This window comes from Chiloscyllium plagiosum, unplaced genomic scaffold (genome assembly GCF_037043375.1).
Source record: "Chiloscyllium plagiosum isolate Xiang-an unplaced genomic scaffold, Cpla_swu_hap1 HiC_scaffold_20, whole genome shotgun sequence".
In the NCBI taxonomy this organism is placed as follows: Eukaryota; Metazoa; Chordata; class Chondrichthyes; order Orectolobiformes; family Hemiscylliidae; genus Chiloscyllium; species Chiloscyllium plagiosum.
The window spans coordinates 42,750,991-42,768,946 of NW_028270158.1; the positions used below are offsets into that span (position 1 = coordinate 42,750,991).

Genomic DNA, 17,956 nt, shown 5'->3' on the forward strand with positions numbered 1-17,956 from the left:
GTTTTTCTGACAATCAACAATTGTTTAGCTATCATTAGACGCATTGTCCAGGGCACAATCCTCCATCCAAGATGGTGGCTGAACTCCTCACCAGAGTTTGATCGCTCCGACATTTTTTTTTCCTGTTTTTTACTCTTTTGCTCTCTCTTTTAGCTGTTTGGTGTTCGGTCATGGCAACAGCAGCAGCTGGGTGACTTTAACAGTCAGCCACAAAGCAGCGGGTTCTGGTTGGTGGCAATGTGACTTCATTGATGTCCGGAGTTGGATTCTGTAGTGATTTACATGTAGGCCAGACCAGACAAGATGCCAGTTTCCCTCCCAAAAGGACATTAGTGATCCAGATGAGCTTTTCCTGACAGTCGACAATTGATTCGAGGACATTAATAGACTCTTAATACTAGTTTTTTTTTAAACTGATCCAAATTCCACCATCTGCTGTGGCGGGATTTCAACAAGGGTCCTCAAACCATAACTGGGTCTGTGGATTAACAGTCCAGCGATAATACTGTTGGGTCATCACTTTCCCCGACAGCGGATGGGACCCAGTATGGGTCCGGATGGTAGTAGCCACAGTGCAGTGGCAAAGTCTGGCAGTAGCAGCGGCCAGTTGCGAAGGATGGTAGAAGCAATGAGGCAGCAGTCACACAGAAGTCTTACGAGCAATGGCAAGTTCCTGGCGCAGCCAGTGAAGGTCAGCAGTGGCAGTTGGCAGTGAGGGCACTGGTGAAAACAGGTGATTCTTAGCCCAGCGTGGCAAAGTCTTTCTCACCACCAGCCAAGTGATGTCTTGGTGTTTTTTGAAACATTCTGGCAATAAGGCACTCTGCCAAATGCTTTGACAGTCTGCTCAGGGAACACCACAACACGATGCACCCTCTCCTTTTCCAGCAGGGTCTCAAGGACACTATGTCCTGACCACTTCTTGATGGACTTGTGGCCAAAAGATATTTTTCTTTGTAAATTTCTCCACAATGGACAGGTGATATGGAAATCGGTTTAGAAATATGGAAAATTCATGGTCCAGAAGGTAACCATTTGGCCAGTTGCATTTATGCTGGTCAATAAACCATCAGCCTATTATACCACTTCATCTGCACTTCCAATGCTTGATTTCAGCGCTTCAAAGGCCTATCCAGAAGAGCTTTACATTTAATAACTAGTTGTGCCCCAGGACCTATTCCCTTATCAGGTCCCTCAGAAGTTTTCATTCTTCTGTTAAATCTCCTCTGAGCTTCTTCTGCTCCAAAGAAAACAACCTCATCCTATCCAATATAGTAAAAGCAAGAACTGCAGATGCTGGAGGTAAGAAATTAAAAAAAAATCTAACCAATCATTCCTAATGGCTAAAATGCTCCATTCCTGGTAACATCCTTGTAAATCCTCTCTGTACTCCCTACTGCACTTACTTCTAATAATATCTGCCAATGTATGCAGTACTCTAGTTGTGGCTTAACCAGTGTTTTATACAGTTCTAAATTAACTTTCCTGTTCATGTATTCTGTATTTTAGAGAATAAAGGAAAATGTCCATCTGCTGCCATAACCACATAATCTACCAGTCCTGTTATGGTTCTGACCATGCACTCTAAATTCTCACTGTTCTTCTACACTTCAGTCTTGTCCCTTTATTGATATAATGCCATTGCTTTGTTGTCCCTCCCCAAACCTATAAATTGCAGTTCAGTTGAGAAGTTACCACTTTACTATCCAGTTGACAAGTCAATTGATATCTTTCTGCAGTCTACAGCGTAATTCCTCACTATTGACAATCGAAAAATCTTATAAATTTATAAAATACAGAGGAACCTCGATTATCCGAATATCAATTATCCGAATTTCAGATTATCCGAAGATGATCTCACGGTCCTGTAAAGACTTTACATCAAAAAGGTAAGTGAATTCGGATTACCTGTACTGAAGAACATATGAAAATGCTGGCAAAACCAAAGAAACACAAACACCTCAAGCAACAGTGACTGGATTTTTTTTTAAAACGTGAAGGTTAGTTACACAGCCCTTTGCAAAAGTAAGCGCTTTAGTCCCATCACTTTACTGGGCCGTTCATGAGAAAAATGACAGAGAAAGTAAACGCATGCACAGGGTGGTACTTATTTCTTTCTATCGCGATACTGAGTTCACGGAAACTGGTAAATGCTCTTGTGATTGTAGAAGCTGTTTGGGATCTTGTTTAATGCTGGATTTCATATATTTATGTGATAGTAAGGGTTTAGCCCTTCTCAGTTTAACCTGCAAATTTGCAGTTTTGCAAAAATTAGTTTGTTTAAATAGCAGACTCATCAAAATAATAGATTTAAACAAACACTACAGTAGAGCACAGCGTTAGATCAGCATGGCTTCCCTTGTTTAAGGTCAAATCGATTATCCGACGAAATAGTGTCCACCCATCTTGTTCAGGTTCCTCTGCACCCTAATTATCACATTATGCTTCAGTCTAAGATATTGATACTTACAACAAGAAATAAATACTGAAATAAAACATAGTACTGGAAATACTTAGGTTTAGTAGCATTTGTGGAGAGAGATACAAAGATAGTGTTACAAGTTGGTTTTGACTCTCATCAGATTAGGGGAGAGCAGGCCTTTGGGGGCAAGGGCACCGATGATGGGGATTTTGTCCCGTTTCCCTATCCCCATATCAGTTGAAGCAAACACAGAGACACAGTACAGCTTTACCTCCTTCATCTTTATTCCAGACCCTGCAGGGAGAGAGAACAATTGTCCATGTGCACGGAGACATGAGTTCTCGGTCTTCTCTCGAACAGCAGATTCTTAAGGAATTATATAGTCACTTACAGGGAGCAGCTTCCAAATAAGGCACTATCTGTATTGACTGGGTGACCGTTAAAATCAGCGAACATCAACAGTAAAGATTAAGCCATCTGGCATTATACAATGGATGTTCTTAACCTTGTTAACTGGCATTACATAATTGATGCTTTTCACCTCGTTAACCGACTACCCTTGCCTACAGTACCTCATTGACCAGATAAGCACTTGCAGTAAACAAAGTCATGCGAGCTGAGCCTTTGTAACACAACCCAAAAGTTAACTCTTTCCCGGTAACCTGCTCATACCTTATACACTTTGAGAGACAAGGGCGCATGAGCGACTGCATGGAAAAAGTTTCCTCTCAGGTGCCTTTTAAATCTTTGCCCTCTCACTTTAAGCCTATGCCTTCTACTTCTGGACTCATCTATCCTGAGAAAAACACTGGCTATTCATCATATCCATGCCACTTGTGACCTTATAAATCTTTATAAGATCAAATAGAATCAGAGAGTCATAGAGATATACAGCATGGAAACAGACCTTACGGTCCAACCCGTCCATGCCAACCAGTTACTCCAATCCAATCTAGTCCCACCTGCCAGCACCCGGCCCATATCCCTCCAAACCCTTTCTATTCATATACCCATCCAAATGTCTCTTAAATGTTGCAATTGTACCAGTCTCCTCCACTTCCTCTGGCAGCTCACTCCATACACATACCACCCTCTGCATGCAAACTCTGCCCTTTAGGTCTCTTGTATCTTTCCACTCTCACTCTAAACCTATGCCCTCTAGTTCTGGACTCACCCACACCAGGGAAAAGAATTTGTCTATTTATCCTATCCATGCCCCTCATAATTTTGTAAACCTCTATAAGGTCACTCCAGGAAAACAACCCCAGCCTGTTCAGCCTCTCCCTATAGCTCAAATCCTCCAACTCTGGTAACATCCTTGTAAATCTTTTCTGAACCCTTTCAAGTTTCACAACATCTTTCCGATAGGAAGGAGACCAGAATTGCATGCAATATTCCAACAGTGGCCTAACCAATGTCCTGTACAGCTGCAACATGACCTCCCAACTCCTTGTACTCAATACTCTGACCAATAAAGGAAAGCATACCAAACACTTTCTTCACTATCCTATCTACCTGCGACTCCACTTTCAAGGAGCTATGTCCTTGCACTCCTAAGTCTCTTTGTTCAGCAACACTCCAGAGGCCCTTACCATTAAGTGTATAAGTCCTGCTAAGATTTGCTTTCCCAAAATGCAGCACCTCACATTTATCTGAATTAAACTCCATCTGCCACTTCTCAGCCCCATTGGCCCATCTGGTCCAGATCCTGTTGTAATCTAAGGTAACCCCAAGGTCCACTACACCTGCAATTTTGGTGTCATCTGCAAGCTTACTAACTCTACCTCTTATGTTCACATCCAAATCATTTACATAAATGACGAAAAGTAGAGGACCTCTCCATGTCGGACACTCCAGGGCCCCCAGCCTATTCAGCCTCTCCATAAAGCTCAAACCCTGCTACCTTGGCAAGATCCTTGTTAATCTTATCTGAACTCTTTCAAGTTTTAACATCATTCTTACAGCAGGGAGACTAGAACAGACCACAATATTCTAAAAGTTCTGTGTTTCTGTCAGAAAAAGCATGCACAGATGGACTGCTAGTCAGAAGTTTGAACATAATAAATAAAGTAGATAACTAAAGAATTTGAAAAACAATGAAAAATAAATAATCTAAACAAGCGAGAAAACTTCAAGTATGAGACAAAACCAGCGAGAACTATAAAATCAGATATTAACACTTTCTAAAAATGTTTAGAAGAGTTAGTGAGTATTGGTGCTATAGAAAATTAGTCAGGGGTATTAACAATGGAAGTTAAAGGAGATGAGAGATGAATTGAGCTGGCAGTTCTTATCAGTTTTTGCTATGGAGTTATCAAGTTAGATCTGACAAAGTGCTGCAAATCAGGAAATGGAAGGGAGATATTCAAGAAATTTACAATCACCAAGGAAGTGGTTCCGAGCTAATTGCTGAAGCTGTGGGCCAATAAATCCCTTGGTCTCAATGGACTACACCCTCTGGATTTAAAGCAAATGATTAGTTAGATAGTTGTTGTATTGGCTCCAATTTTCCCAAATTCACCAGATTTGAGAAAGGTTCAATTAGTTTGGAAAATTAAAAATCTAACTGCATCTTAAAAAAAGCAGGAAATTATAAAACAGTTGGCTTAACATCATTCAATGGGAAGAATTTAGAAGCAATTATGAAAGAGGCTCCAACAGGACTCCTGGATAAGTTCATGGTAATCAGAATCAACAAGGTTTTGTGAAAAGGAAATAGTGTTGAGCTAAATTATTGGAATTTTTTGAGAAATAATAGCACTGTGAATAAAGGGGAACCAATGGATACACTGCACGGAGATTGCCAGAAGATAGTCGATAAGATGTCATCAAGATCATAGCAGAAGATAAAAACTCAAGTAATGGCAATAATATATTGATCCAAGTAGGCTAATAGGAAACAGTAGCGTAAATGGGATAAATTAGTAATTTACTGATTGCAAAACATAGTGTGTCAAAGTGAACAGACTTCAACTTTTTACAATTTTTATAAACAACATAGATGAAGGGACTGAAGATAAGGTAGATGAATTTGGTGATACTTACGTGTCTACCTAAAAAGAATATAATGAGAATTCAAACGGATGTAGATAGGGTGAGCAATCAAAGGTTTGGCAAACACAGAATGATGTAGAAAAATGTAAAATTGTCCACTTTTGCAGGAAGAATTTAAAAAGTATATTTCTTAAACAGTGGGAGACTGCAGAGCTCAGAGATGCACAGGGATCTGGGGGCTTTAGTGCACAAAAAGTTCAATATGACAACACAGCAATTAGAAAATTAGAAAAGTTAATAGAATGCTAATGTTCACTGTGTGGGGATTTCAATACAGCTTCAGGCTGACTCAAATTATTTGCATTTGCACAGCTCACTGGATCTTCCAATCAGAGGCCAGTGTTTGCTGCTCATTAGCAAAAGCAGGAGAAAAATATTAATGAAACATCTTGTAGAAGCTTCTGGTTCTCCTGCCTGTATTTGGAACACCAACATAGCAGGTCAGTTAGGACCCCCTTGGAAGGGTGCATTGTGATTCGTCGGCCAATTGTTGTAGGTAGCAGTGGGAGTGAAAGCTTGGGGTGGTGAATGGGGTGTTGATCAAACCAACTGCTTTGTCCGAGTTAGCATTTCAATTCATGATCCGCCCTCCCTGCCCCTCAAGACTTGGAGCTATCGCAGTCATAGTTCTCCAAACTTGTTCTAATGCATTTCTATTTTGTTATTAGAATGACCTCATCACTGATTTGATTCCTTCCCCATGATCTTCAACTCAACTTTCTCTCTCATTTCCTACCTTTTAGTTCAGTTCCCCAGAGATAGATTGGATTGACTACAATATGACTGGTAATTGACTTTCTTCGTCTGTCTGGCTCAGTTGTCAAACCAAGTCTTCAGGGAGTACTATTGGTATGTTTTAATTTCATATTGTGAATCTGTACACATATTAAATGATTTGTATACGTAAAAGGCTTGTGTAGAAACAAAACTAATGTTCTAAATAGATGAGTTTTCACTGGGTAAGATTTCCTATTTAATATCACCTTATCCTTGGAGATCCTGGTAACAGCCAAAATTATACACAAGGAGGCCATCAAAACAATCACATGGCTTTTTTTTGTTACACAGAATATGCAGTTTGACATCAACACACACAACTCACTCAAATATCAACTTGGGCAACTTTTCAAAAGTAAAAATCACCATTTGGAACTATTCCAAAATAGATATCAAAATGGGGTATGCAGCTGGCTTGATTACTATTTTCTAAAACTTGGCCCTAACTGATTTCTAGCATTTCACCTTGAAGTATAATCTCTCAGTTAACTTATTCCATTTTAAACAAATTCTCACTGCCAAATTTTAGGTATCATTATGATGGAAACGTTTATACCGAATAGGAAGATTTATCTAAAGGGCCCTTTTACAAAAGCAAACTTTCATTGATCCAACTAAAATAACCAAACATCTCAAGACACTTTGCAAAGAGATAAATTTGGATTAACATCATGATGAGATGCTTATTGAGAAGAAACAAAGATAGAAATTGCAGGAAAAACACTACAGGTCTGGCAGCATCTGTGGAAATAAATCAGAGTTAACTTTTCAGGTACAGTGACCCTTCTTCAGAAGGGATTGTAGTTAGGAAAAAGTTTGGGAGGGGTTGGGGGGGGGGAAATAAAGAAAAGGGGTTGGGGGGGAAATAAAGAAAAGGTGGCGGGGGGGGGTAAAACGACAAGTGGAGATTGAGCTCAGAGAGACAGCAGAACAGTTTGGCAGACAAAGGAATTGGTAAAGGTCAGCCTGGCAGCCTCAATGAATAAAAACCAAAAGAACTGCAGTTGTTCGAAATCAGAAATGAAAACAGAAATTGCTAGTAAAGCTCAATGTCCGGCAGCATCTGTGGAGAGAAATCAGTGTTAACGTTTCAGATCCAGTGACCCTTCCTCAGAAATGATGACAGCTAGTAAAATGTTGGTTTTTATGCAGAAGTGGTGGAGATAGAGCCTAAAGAGAGAATAAACGTTGGACAGACAAATAAGGATAACAATCAGGCTATGTGAATAAATAGCTATTTTTGCAGGAATTGATTTGCAGATAGAACACAGGTATTCTGTTTCGCTGTCGCTCACTCTGCACTCCGTCTGCCCAATGTCGAGGAGACTGCATTGAGAGCAGCAGTTTACAGTCGACTAGATTAAGAGATATGAAGGTAAATCACTGCTTCACCTGGAAGGTGTGCCTGGGATCTTGAATAGTGAGGGAGGAACTAAAAAGGCAGGTGTTAAACCATCTGCAATTGCATGGGATGGTGCTGTAGGGGTGTGGGAAGATGTTGGGAAATGGACCAAAGTATCCTGCAGGGAACAATCCCTGTGAAGGGTTGACAAGGGAGAAGATGGGAATGTTCATCTGGTGGTGGCATCCCATTGGAGGTGACTGAAATGGTATCCTTTGGATGTGGCTGCTAGTGGGACAGTAAATGAGGACAAGGGGGACCCCATCGCTGTTATGGGAGGGAAAAGAAAGGGTGAGGGCTGAAGTGCAGAAGATGGGCCAGGCATGACTAAGGCCTTGTCAACCATGGCAGTCAGGAATCCTCAATTGAGGAAGAAGGTGGACTTTTCAGAGGCTCCCTTGTCAAAGTTTGCATCAGACAAAGGTACAGGGAGAATGGAACAGAGTCTTTACAGGATGCAGGATGTGAGGATGTATAGTCATGGTAACTGTGGGAGTCAGTGAGTTTGTAGTGGATATTGGTGGCCAACCTACCCCAAAAATATCAATGGAAATGAGGAGTCAGAGACGAACCAGGCGAAGGTGAGAGCAGGGTGGAAATTGGAAGCAAAATTGATAAATGTTTCCAACACTGAATGAGAGGGGGAAGAAGCACTGATGATTTATTGATGTACTAGAGAAAGAATTGTGGGTGGGGGCCAGAGTGGGACTGAAACAAGCATTGTTCCACATACCTTACAAAAGACAGGCACAACCGGGACCCATGCATGTACCCATGGTCAGCTCTCTGACCTGAAATAATTGGCAGGAGTTAAAGGAGAAATTGGTCAAAGTGAGGACAAGCTTAGCCAGAGTGGTGGAGGATGGAGGTAGTTCAGACCATTTTTCAAGCAGCAGCAGAAAGCCCTGAGACCATCCTAATGAGGGATGGACTATATACAAACTGAATGTGCATATAAAGAGGCGGCAGCTGAAGCCCACAAACTGGAAATTCTGAAATTGACGTAAAGCATTTCAAAAAGAGTTTTAAGAGTAGGGTTTTTAAAAAATCAAGACGCAAGGCTTAAGGAGAGTTTTGCAGAGCAGAGATGTAACAACTGAAGGCTGCAATTGTTTATCAGAGTAAACAACAGATAAAATTAAGGAGAATTGCAAGACAGTGTTTAGGTATAGAACAAGATACTTTTCATTCTTGAATACAGTGAAAGCACCAAAAACAAAATGAAGTGCTTTTATTGATGGAGAACATTCAAAACTAACAGAAATCAAATCCAAAACAACATGTAAATATCAGGGGAGGCAATGGCTTGGTGATATCATCATTGGACTAGTAATCCAGAGACCGAGATAATGCTCTGGGGACCCAGTACTAAATCCCTCTGACTTCAAATGGATCACAGAATCAAAAAACCTGTTCACCCACTTACAAGGCAGAAGTAAAGAATTTGATGGAATACTCTGTCCCATCCTTGCCTAGATGAGTCTAGCTCCAATATTTAAGCAGCTTGACACTAACCAGGAGTTAGCAGCCCATTTGATTGGCAACATATTCAGAATGATTTACTCCCTTCATCACTAATGCACACCTAGGGTGGACTGCAGAAATTCGTCAAGGCTCATTAGACTGCACCACTACCATTTAGAGTGCACCAGCTATATGGAAATATCACCAACTGGACACTCACCACCCCAACTTGGAAATGTATCATCAGCCCTTCACTGTTTGGTCAAAATTCTAGAACTGTCTCTAACAGAATTGTGAGTGCACCTACACCAAATGGACAGCAGCAGTTCTTGGACAATTAAATAAGTACTACCAAACCAACAATATCAATATCCCTGAATAAATGAAAATATATATTTAAAAAACTAGTAGCACAAATGATTAATGCTTGATCACTGTCTGCACTGATAACTTATTCAAACTGGGTTCTTCTAACCGTAACCCTACCTATGCATCTCATTTTATAAACTATCAAGTTGTACTAAAAAAACTTGAGGTAGCAAAAGGGTTGACAGGCAGAATCTTTTCTCCCCCCCCCAGAGTCAAAGATGTCTAATACTTTGGGGCATGAATTTCACGTGAGAGGGAAAAGTTCAAAGGAGACGTGAGGAGCAGTTTTTTAAAAAATACAGAGAGTGGGTTAGGAGTCTGGAATGTGCTGCCAGAGGTGGTGATGGAGTAAGATATGGTAAGGGCATTTATGGGACTTTTGGATAAGCACATGAATATGCAAGGAATGGAGGGATATGGACCAAGGACTGGCAGAAGAGATTAGTTTCATTTGGCGTCACATTCAGCACAGCATCATGGGCGGAAGCACCCCATTCCTGTGCTATACTGTTCTATGTATTTCCTATATCATAATTAATTACCTTTAAACAAGTTTAATACTCCTTGCACAGTTCACTACTTTTCATATCTCCACTTCCCTGTTGAAATTATTTCCATAAAACGTAACTATGGTCTTACCTTAGTTCAAAATACTTTTCCACTCACCTTAGCTTTAGCCATGATGTTGCTAGCTTCTCCCACTTCAGTGGAAGTCTCACTTGTAATTCCTCGCTTCTGCATGGGGACTGTAAGAGGACTCGAGTCTCCCCTATCAAGGTGAGGTAATACCTTCAGAGAGCAGGTACACACTGAATGAGCCAGCTTTCTGCCAGAAATAAGGAATGTCTGCAATCCTGTCAAGAAAATAAACAGGGAAAATTTCAAACTTAAAATTTTTTTGCCATATCAGAAAAAATGCAGCTAGAGTCTGAACATGTTGCAAAACAAAGCCGAAATGTAATCCTGAACAAACTGAACCACAAAGAGAAATTGTTTTGGGTGGGGAGAACTATGAAGTTTTCAGTACAAAGTCACCTACAATCTCATGGAGGTTTGTAAAATGGCTGGCAAAGAAAATAATTTGTTTTATGCCCATGTATGACATACTAGTTAATTTGAACTCAGAAAAAAAAACATGAGCGCTGAACTAATTTTGGAATACAGTCCAGTACATAAAACAAATATTGTTAGAAACAATAACAAAAGGATAATTTAATAATCCTTTCTGAAGCCACAGAATAAATGCATCCATTTTCTGATTGAAAATCTTGGGTATAGAAATTTCATTATGTTGAGCATTCTTAAATCAAATCTGGTACTCTCTCAATTCCCAATATGAATTTCAACACCTTCAAAAATATCTAAGTAGGCTGCTCATATTCAATTGAACACCCATAAGATGCAACCAACATAACAATCATGTAAAATAAATTTAAATTCAAACATCCATCATCACATTAGTGTAATTCCAAGAGCCAAAAAACAACTACAGAAATGGGGATAAATTGAAAACAAATAAATCTGAAATAATAGTTCATGCAAGGAATGCACATTAAGCGGAAGCAACCAATGAACATTGGATCTGCAGTGATGACTTCCATTTATTGTGAAATGCTATTGCTCTGGGGATGAATACTATTTGTCAATTATGGATGCCATATCTTACTGCACATTTCAAGCATTTCTTTGCTGATTATCAATGTAATCTCACAGTGAATCATGGAAGAAGTAATTATAACCTTGACATCTAGTCAATTATACCAGCACTGCAGAACATAGATTTAAAGGTTGTGGGCAAGATATGCAACTAGAAGGATGCCATTGAGAGATGATAGACAGGGAGCACACAATCCATTTAGGTGGGGTGTCTTTATTTTGGTGCACCTTTGTTTATAGCCACGAAGATCAAAGGCTACAAGTGCCACAAATGAAGTTGTCAGGTAATGTTTTAGTAGTAACAAAGAGGATTGATGAAGGCAGGATGGTGGACGTGATCTACAAGGACTTCAGCAAGGTAAACTGATCAGCATGGGTAGATCACATTGAATACAGGGAGAACAAGCCACTTGGGTACAGAACCGGCTGGAAGGTAGAAGACACAGGGTGGTTGCTTTTCAGACTGGAGGTCTGTGACCAGTGGTGTGCCTCAAGGATTGGTGCTGGGTCCACTGTTTTTTGTCATTTATATAAAATGATTTGGAAGTGAACATAGGAGGAATGGTTAGCAAGTTTACAGATGACACCAAACTTAGTGGTGTAGTGGACCATGAAGAAGGTTATCTCATTGTACAATAGGACCTTGATCAGATGGGCCAATGGGCTGAGGAATGGCAGGTGTAATTTAAATAAGGAGGAGATGCTGCATTTTGGGAAGGTAAATCAGGGCACACATCTTGGCAAACCACAATGGACCATGCCAGTATCACCTCAAGATGCAATGACCTGTAAAGTTACAAATATTGAACCCAAAATAAGTTAAAATAAATTCACGGTATAGGATGAATAGCGGACAGACCCAAAAACTCCAGTTTTAAAATATGTGGTATGACTTCACAATAATGATCCAAAGCATTACTAGTTCTACAGCTAGAGGTTTTAACACAGCTAGTATTGCTTTAAAGTAAATATTATATTGTAACCCTAAGTAAATTAAGCTAAATTATGCATTACAGAAACCAAGAACATGTGGCCTTAATTCACAGATTCTAATAGTTACCCTTCTTATGCCTCATAAAGGCACCTTGCCCATTATGATACTTCAAGTTAAAGCCGGGGAGCTACAAAGAACAATTTTAACCATATAACCACTTGTACTTCAAAATCACAGTTCATAAAGTAGGACTAGAGAGCTGGTATGTGATTTATAATATCTTTCCTCTTTCAAGCATCAACCAAATGGTTAATACGCAGATTTCCATCCCCCACCTAGGACGCCTTTCCCTAACAATGGACAATATTTATAAGCTCTTAAGAATTGAAAGCTTATCTAATTGGCTCGAGGTAACTTTTGCAGACAAATACCATAAATCTCAATTTATAAATAAACCCTAAAGCGTATAAAATTCATCCAAAAACTTGCATACAGGGTAACATGAATTGGCTGTCACCATTTTGAAGAAAGAAAATAAAGCAATGAAATGAGAAAACAACAATTCAAAGCAAACAAACTGTGTGACACCAAAGTAATAAATCCAATTGTATAAAATTAAATGTAATCACATTGAAAGTTTTAAATCTCAAATTCATCATCTTTGGCATCCGACAGTTCGTCAAATTCACTCCCAGATATTTTGCATCACATCACAAGAATTCCACACAATGAAATGTGGCACCAAGAATATGCATAGGGTATAAACTATTAGGGAAAGAGTTAAGTTCTGACTTGTGAAACAAGAGGTTCTGCTGAGCAAGGTTAGAGTCCTCTGCACAGTACTAGGATTCGGGTCACCAGGGATGGGTGTGATTGAAGTTAGAGTCCGGTGCGTGGGACGGGTTAAGGTCCCCTTGGGTAGGTGTGATTGAGGTTCAAGTCCTCTGTGCAGTACCAGGTTTCGAGTGCCCTGTAGTGGGTTTGGTTGAAGTTCGAGCCCTCTGCGCGGTACTGGGGTTCGAGACCACTGGGTGGGTTGATTTGAGGTTCAAGTGCTCTGCACTGTGCTGAGCTTTGAGCCCCCATGAGGAGTAAAGTGAGAAAGGGGTTAAAGTCCCCTAGTGGCAAAATTTGATGGTCTACAAATTTTTGTTCTGGGTGAAGACAGTGGCTTGGATTGCGGTGTTTTGTGGTCCACTTTGAGGGCTCTCTCTTTTTATAAGTGTAATTTCAGTGAGGGGATGCAAAAATAAACCAGAGATCACATTGAACTTAAGATTGTACTAGGGGTGTGTGTGTGTGTGTGTGTGTGTGTGTGTGTGTGTGTGTGTGTGAGAATATGAATTGTGCCATGCTGAGAATGTCTGATGTCCAGAAAATCCTTTTAAGTAACTGTTTTGCCTTGGTTGAATCAGGATCTCAATACAATGTTTTGTTGGCTATGTAACTAGGCAGATTTTGTTTTTACAATCAAATTGTACAACATAATGTCCTTTTTACAATGATCAAACTTGTAACCTTAAAACAGATTGAGCCCCTGATTTGTTTGAAATTCTACAGTGCCTGTTTAAAAATAACAGTTGGGTCAGTGGTCATGCTGTAGCCAGATAAGAGTACTGTACGAAAATATCTTTGCCGCTGAGTATTTAATGCAGAGTGTTCACAAAAAAAAGTGCATTTTGAGTTTGAAGTTTTGTTAAGATTTTAGAGAATATTAGAACTTGAGGCTGAGCTGTTTCAGTTCTGTTAATTATTGTTAAGACTTCATTAGCCCCCTTCGTATTGCAAATTCAAAGAAGGTTGATCTCTACCAAAGTTGCCACTGAAATTCGAACTGTTTTATTTGGAAAGTTTATTTGGAGAACAGTGTTTTAAAACATTCAGCATTTGTTTCCCACAAAAATTTGAGATTTAAATCTGAACTGAAACTGCCTCTTCAATTGCTAAAGCACAGTGAACATTTTGTTGTTTTCTTGCTGTTCTAGGTTTTGGAAATATTTTTCCCGAAAGGTTCCACATTAGCCAAGTATCAATTTGTTAAAGGAAAATAATTTTTGAATAACCCGATTGAGGTACCCGAGGGTTTGATTTTAGGACCACTGATTGTTGTTTATAATTGACAGAATTGTTTAGGCAGTACAATTTAGAAGTTTAAGGACTGTATAAAACTAGATAATGTCATAAATAGTGAACAGAGTAACAGACTTCAAGATGACTGAAAATGTTGAAAAAGGCAGGCAATTTAGTGTAGTTAAATGTGTGACTGTCTTCATACTGATACCCACCTTGGCAAGGGAGGAATGAGAGAAGAAATGCAAAGATACTTTCAGCCACTAACATAGTCTCTCGAGTTCCTCCATTCACAGGTAAAGCATGCCTTTGGACCATTGCCCACCCCTCCACAACATGATCCAACAGATTCAATCAGCTTCCCAATCATGTGCATAAAAAGTGAAGCAGCTAACATCAGTGAAGAGGAAGTTGGTACGTTTTTTGTCAGTGGCCTTCCTGCAGACATTTAAAACATGTGGGCTTTACTTTGTCTTTGGATCATTTAAGGGATATGAGGGTTCACTAATCAAGTTAACATCAAAACAGGCAGTTGGCTTTGTTACATTTAACAGCAGAGCGATAGCAGAAGCAGCGAAGAATGCTGCATTCACCTAGCCTGCTGCTGCACTGCATACTCGGATGCACTGGTATCCTCCATCTGAAGGATCTCTGAGAGAACGGAAGTCTTGTCCGTTTTATGAAGCATTTAACTGCCCTTATACAAGGGATCAGATTTCCTTGTGTGCAAGGAAACGGAACTGAACTCAGCTAAGAACTTACAGTTAACAATGGAATGGTAGAGGCAGGGGTAATGGGTTAACAAGATGGAAAAACAGTCATTATGTAGAGCCATTTAATAATATTGGAAGCATTCAGTATGCAAGGTCAGCTAACAAGGGGAAAAGTATCCACTGTATGAATCCAGTTAACGAAGTTAAGAACATTCATTGTATAACAGTAAAGGGCTTGGTCTCTGCTATTGATTGTAACAGTCACCCAATTCATATGTATGTTGCCTTATCTGGATGCTCTTCTCTGTAAAATGACTGTATAGTTCATTGAGAAACTGCTCTTCCAGAGAAGACCGAGAACTCATGTCTCTGTGCGCATAGGTGATCGTTCTCTATCCCACCCGGGCCCAGATGGTGGCCTATGGGTCAGGAAACTGAGGATCTAGTTGCAGAGAGTGGAGCTTAGTCCAAGATCACTAAGTTTAGTAATCAATCTCGAGGGGATAATAGTGCTGAAGGCTGAACTATAGTCAATAAGTAGCATTCCTATGTAACTGTTCTTGGTGTCAAGATGTTCTAGGGAGGAGTGAAGAGCAAGTGATATGGCATCTGACGTGGATCTGTTGGTCCGATAGGCAAATTGGAGTGGGTCAAGAGCACTGGGGAGGCTGGGAGTTAATTAATGCCATGACCAGCCTTTCAAAGCATTTCATGATCACTGCAGTTAGGCCACTGGATGGTAGTCATTGAGGCATGCTGCATGAGCCTTCTTAGGCACGAGGATGATGTTGGCCCTCTTGAAACAGGCAGGGTCAGTGGCCTGTTGCTGGGGGATGTTGAAGATATCCAAGAAGACCTCTGCCAGTTGGTCTGCACATGCTCTGACTGCATGGCCTGGCATTCAGTCTGGTCCCATCACTTTCATTGGATTCACACAAAGGAAAGCTGATCTGATCTCTGATGCACTGATTGTTGGGATAAGTGATACCTCTTGCCGAAATTCTGCTCAAAGCGAGCATAGAAGGCGTTGAGATGATCTGGGAGGGACATGTCATTGTCTGCTATCTTGCATGTCTCTTTTTAGAACCTGTGATTAGCTGTGCTCTAAAGGTTTTGCTAAATTCAGGCATTGTTTTGGACCAGATCATTATGTATATTCACATTGCATTTCTGGTGATAACAACACTATTCTTAACAATTCAAAGAGCCACTCTGATAATATTTCTCAACATTAGGCCAGTGACTTGCAAGAGTTGGAGGATTTGAGCTGTAGGGAGAGGCTGTTTTCCTGGAATTTCAGAGGCTGAGGGATGACCTTAAAGAGGTTCATAAAATCATGAAGGGGATGGATAGGATAAATAGTCAAGATGGAGTAGGGAAGTCCAGAACCAGAGGGCACAGGTTTAGGGTGTGAGAGGGGAAAAATTTAAAAGGGGTCTAAGGGGTAAACTTTTTCACACAGAGTGTGGTGGATGTACAGAAAATGCTGCCAGAGGAAATGGTGGAGGCTAGTACAATTACAACATTTAAAAAGCATCTGGATGTCTTTATGACCGACTGGTCACTTTGGTCATGCCAAATTTGGTCTTGGATATGTTCTTCAGGGCAAATTCCTTCTTCCAATCTTGGTGGGGTAGTGTGCAGGAAATTGAGCCTCACTAGCCTCTGTGATGTTTCTGGGAATAAAGATTTTATGAAGTCTGCAAACTTCCCCAATTTCTAACTTTCAGACATGGTTGATATAAAGTATGGATCAGGTTTCAGTACAGAACAATAATGACTACTTATTACAAGTCATTAGACCCCAACAGGTAATAAGACGTCAGCATACAACACTGCTAATTAAAACTCTAATCCCCTTATTAACTCCCTCTTACACACAGAAAATATAGGTTATTGAGCAGGAGAAAATTGGAAAGAAAACTCAGAGGTTGCTGAAACTGGAGAGTTAGGCAGGCAAATCTGGGATGTTTTCCACAGGAGCATTGGAAGTTGAGGGCTGACCTTATTGAGGTTTATAAAATCACAAGGGGTATGGATAAGGTGAATAGCAATGGTCTTTTCTTTAGGGTGGGTGAGTTCAAAACTAGGGGTCAAATGTTTAAGGTGAGAGGAGAAAGATTTAAAAGGGGCCTGAGGGGTAACCATTTTACACAGAGGGTGATTTGCGTGTGGAATGAACGGCCAGAGGAAGTGATGAATGCAGGTACAATAACAACATATAAAAAGACATTTGGACAGGTACATGAAATAGGAAAGGTTTAGAGGTATATGGGCCAAATACAACTAAGTGAGACTAGTGTAGTTTGGGAAACTTGGTCAGCATGGACCAAGGGTCTTTTTTTGTGCTGTATGACTATGACTCTATTGTTCAATAGTTTTTGTTCCCAGGTTCTGTTGGTGAGATGATCCTCATGATCCATCTGTTGGCACGATACTTCAGTCAGCTTTCCCCGAATACTCCCACTAACTTGAAAGACGCACAAGATGGCTAGTTAATTATAAAAAACTGGCTTATTAGTTAAAAGTCACAACATACAACAATCAATACAAGACAGACAAACTGGTGTTCTGACTGTAGAAACTACCCCTAAACTGGGAAAGAACTGAATGTTTCTCTGTGTAACCTGTTCCTAGAAGCAAACTGTTCAGTTACCAAAGATCCAATCCCAGACTTGTTGGCACACAAAAGATCTGTCCTCAATAACTGGTCACTAGCCCAGAGAGCAATCAAATTCTTGTTGCCGATCAAAGCCCCATCTGTACATTGCCTTGGCTCCAAACAGAACTTCAATTACTGCTGCTTTAAACATCAATTACACAACATTTGGCATTGATGGGAGTTTACTTGCTTTCAAAACATATAGCCACCCTTTCAAACATTGATTTTTAAAATGGCTTTCATTTTATTTCAGTTTTTGTTTTAAAAACATAATATAAAAAGACAATCCTTACATCACACCAACCTGTTTTTCACTAACGCTGAATCTCCTAATCTCACAGTTGTTTCACAAGTTTTTAAAATGTTACAACATATAAATTGAAACCAGCTTAAGATTTTATAGTTTTGTTGGAAGACCCATTTATTTTCAATG

At 40.0% G+C, this 17,956-nt stretch overlaps 1 protein-coding gene across 2 annotated transcripts in view; it reads right to left on the reverse strand.

Annotated features, from left to right (window-relative positions):
• Positions 1 to 17,956, reverse strand: part of adcy9a (adenylate cyclase 9a) — a 171,660-nt gene that overhangs the window by 55,882 nt on the left and 97,822 nt on the right. For both annotated transcript variants that reach the window (XM_043711471.2, XM_043711470.2), the window contains exon 2: positions 10,155 to 10,342. In XM_043711471.2, coding sequence (XP_043567406.2) covers positions 10,155 to 10,342 — 188 coding nt within the window. The remainder of the gene's footprint in view (positions 1 to 10,154; positions 10,343 to 17,956) is intronic.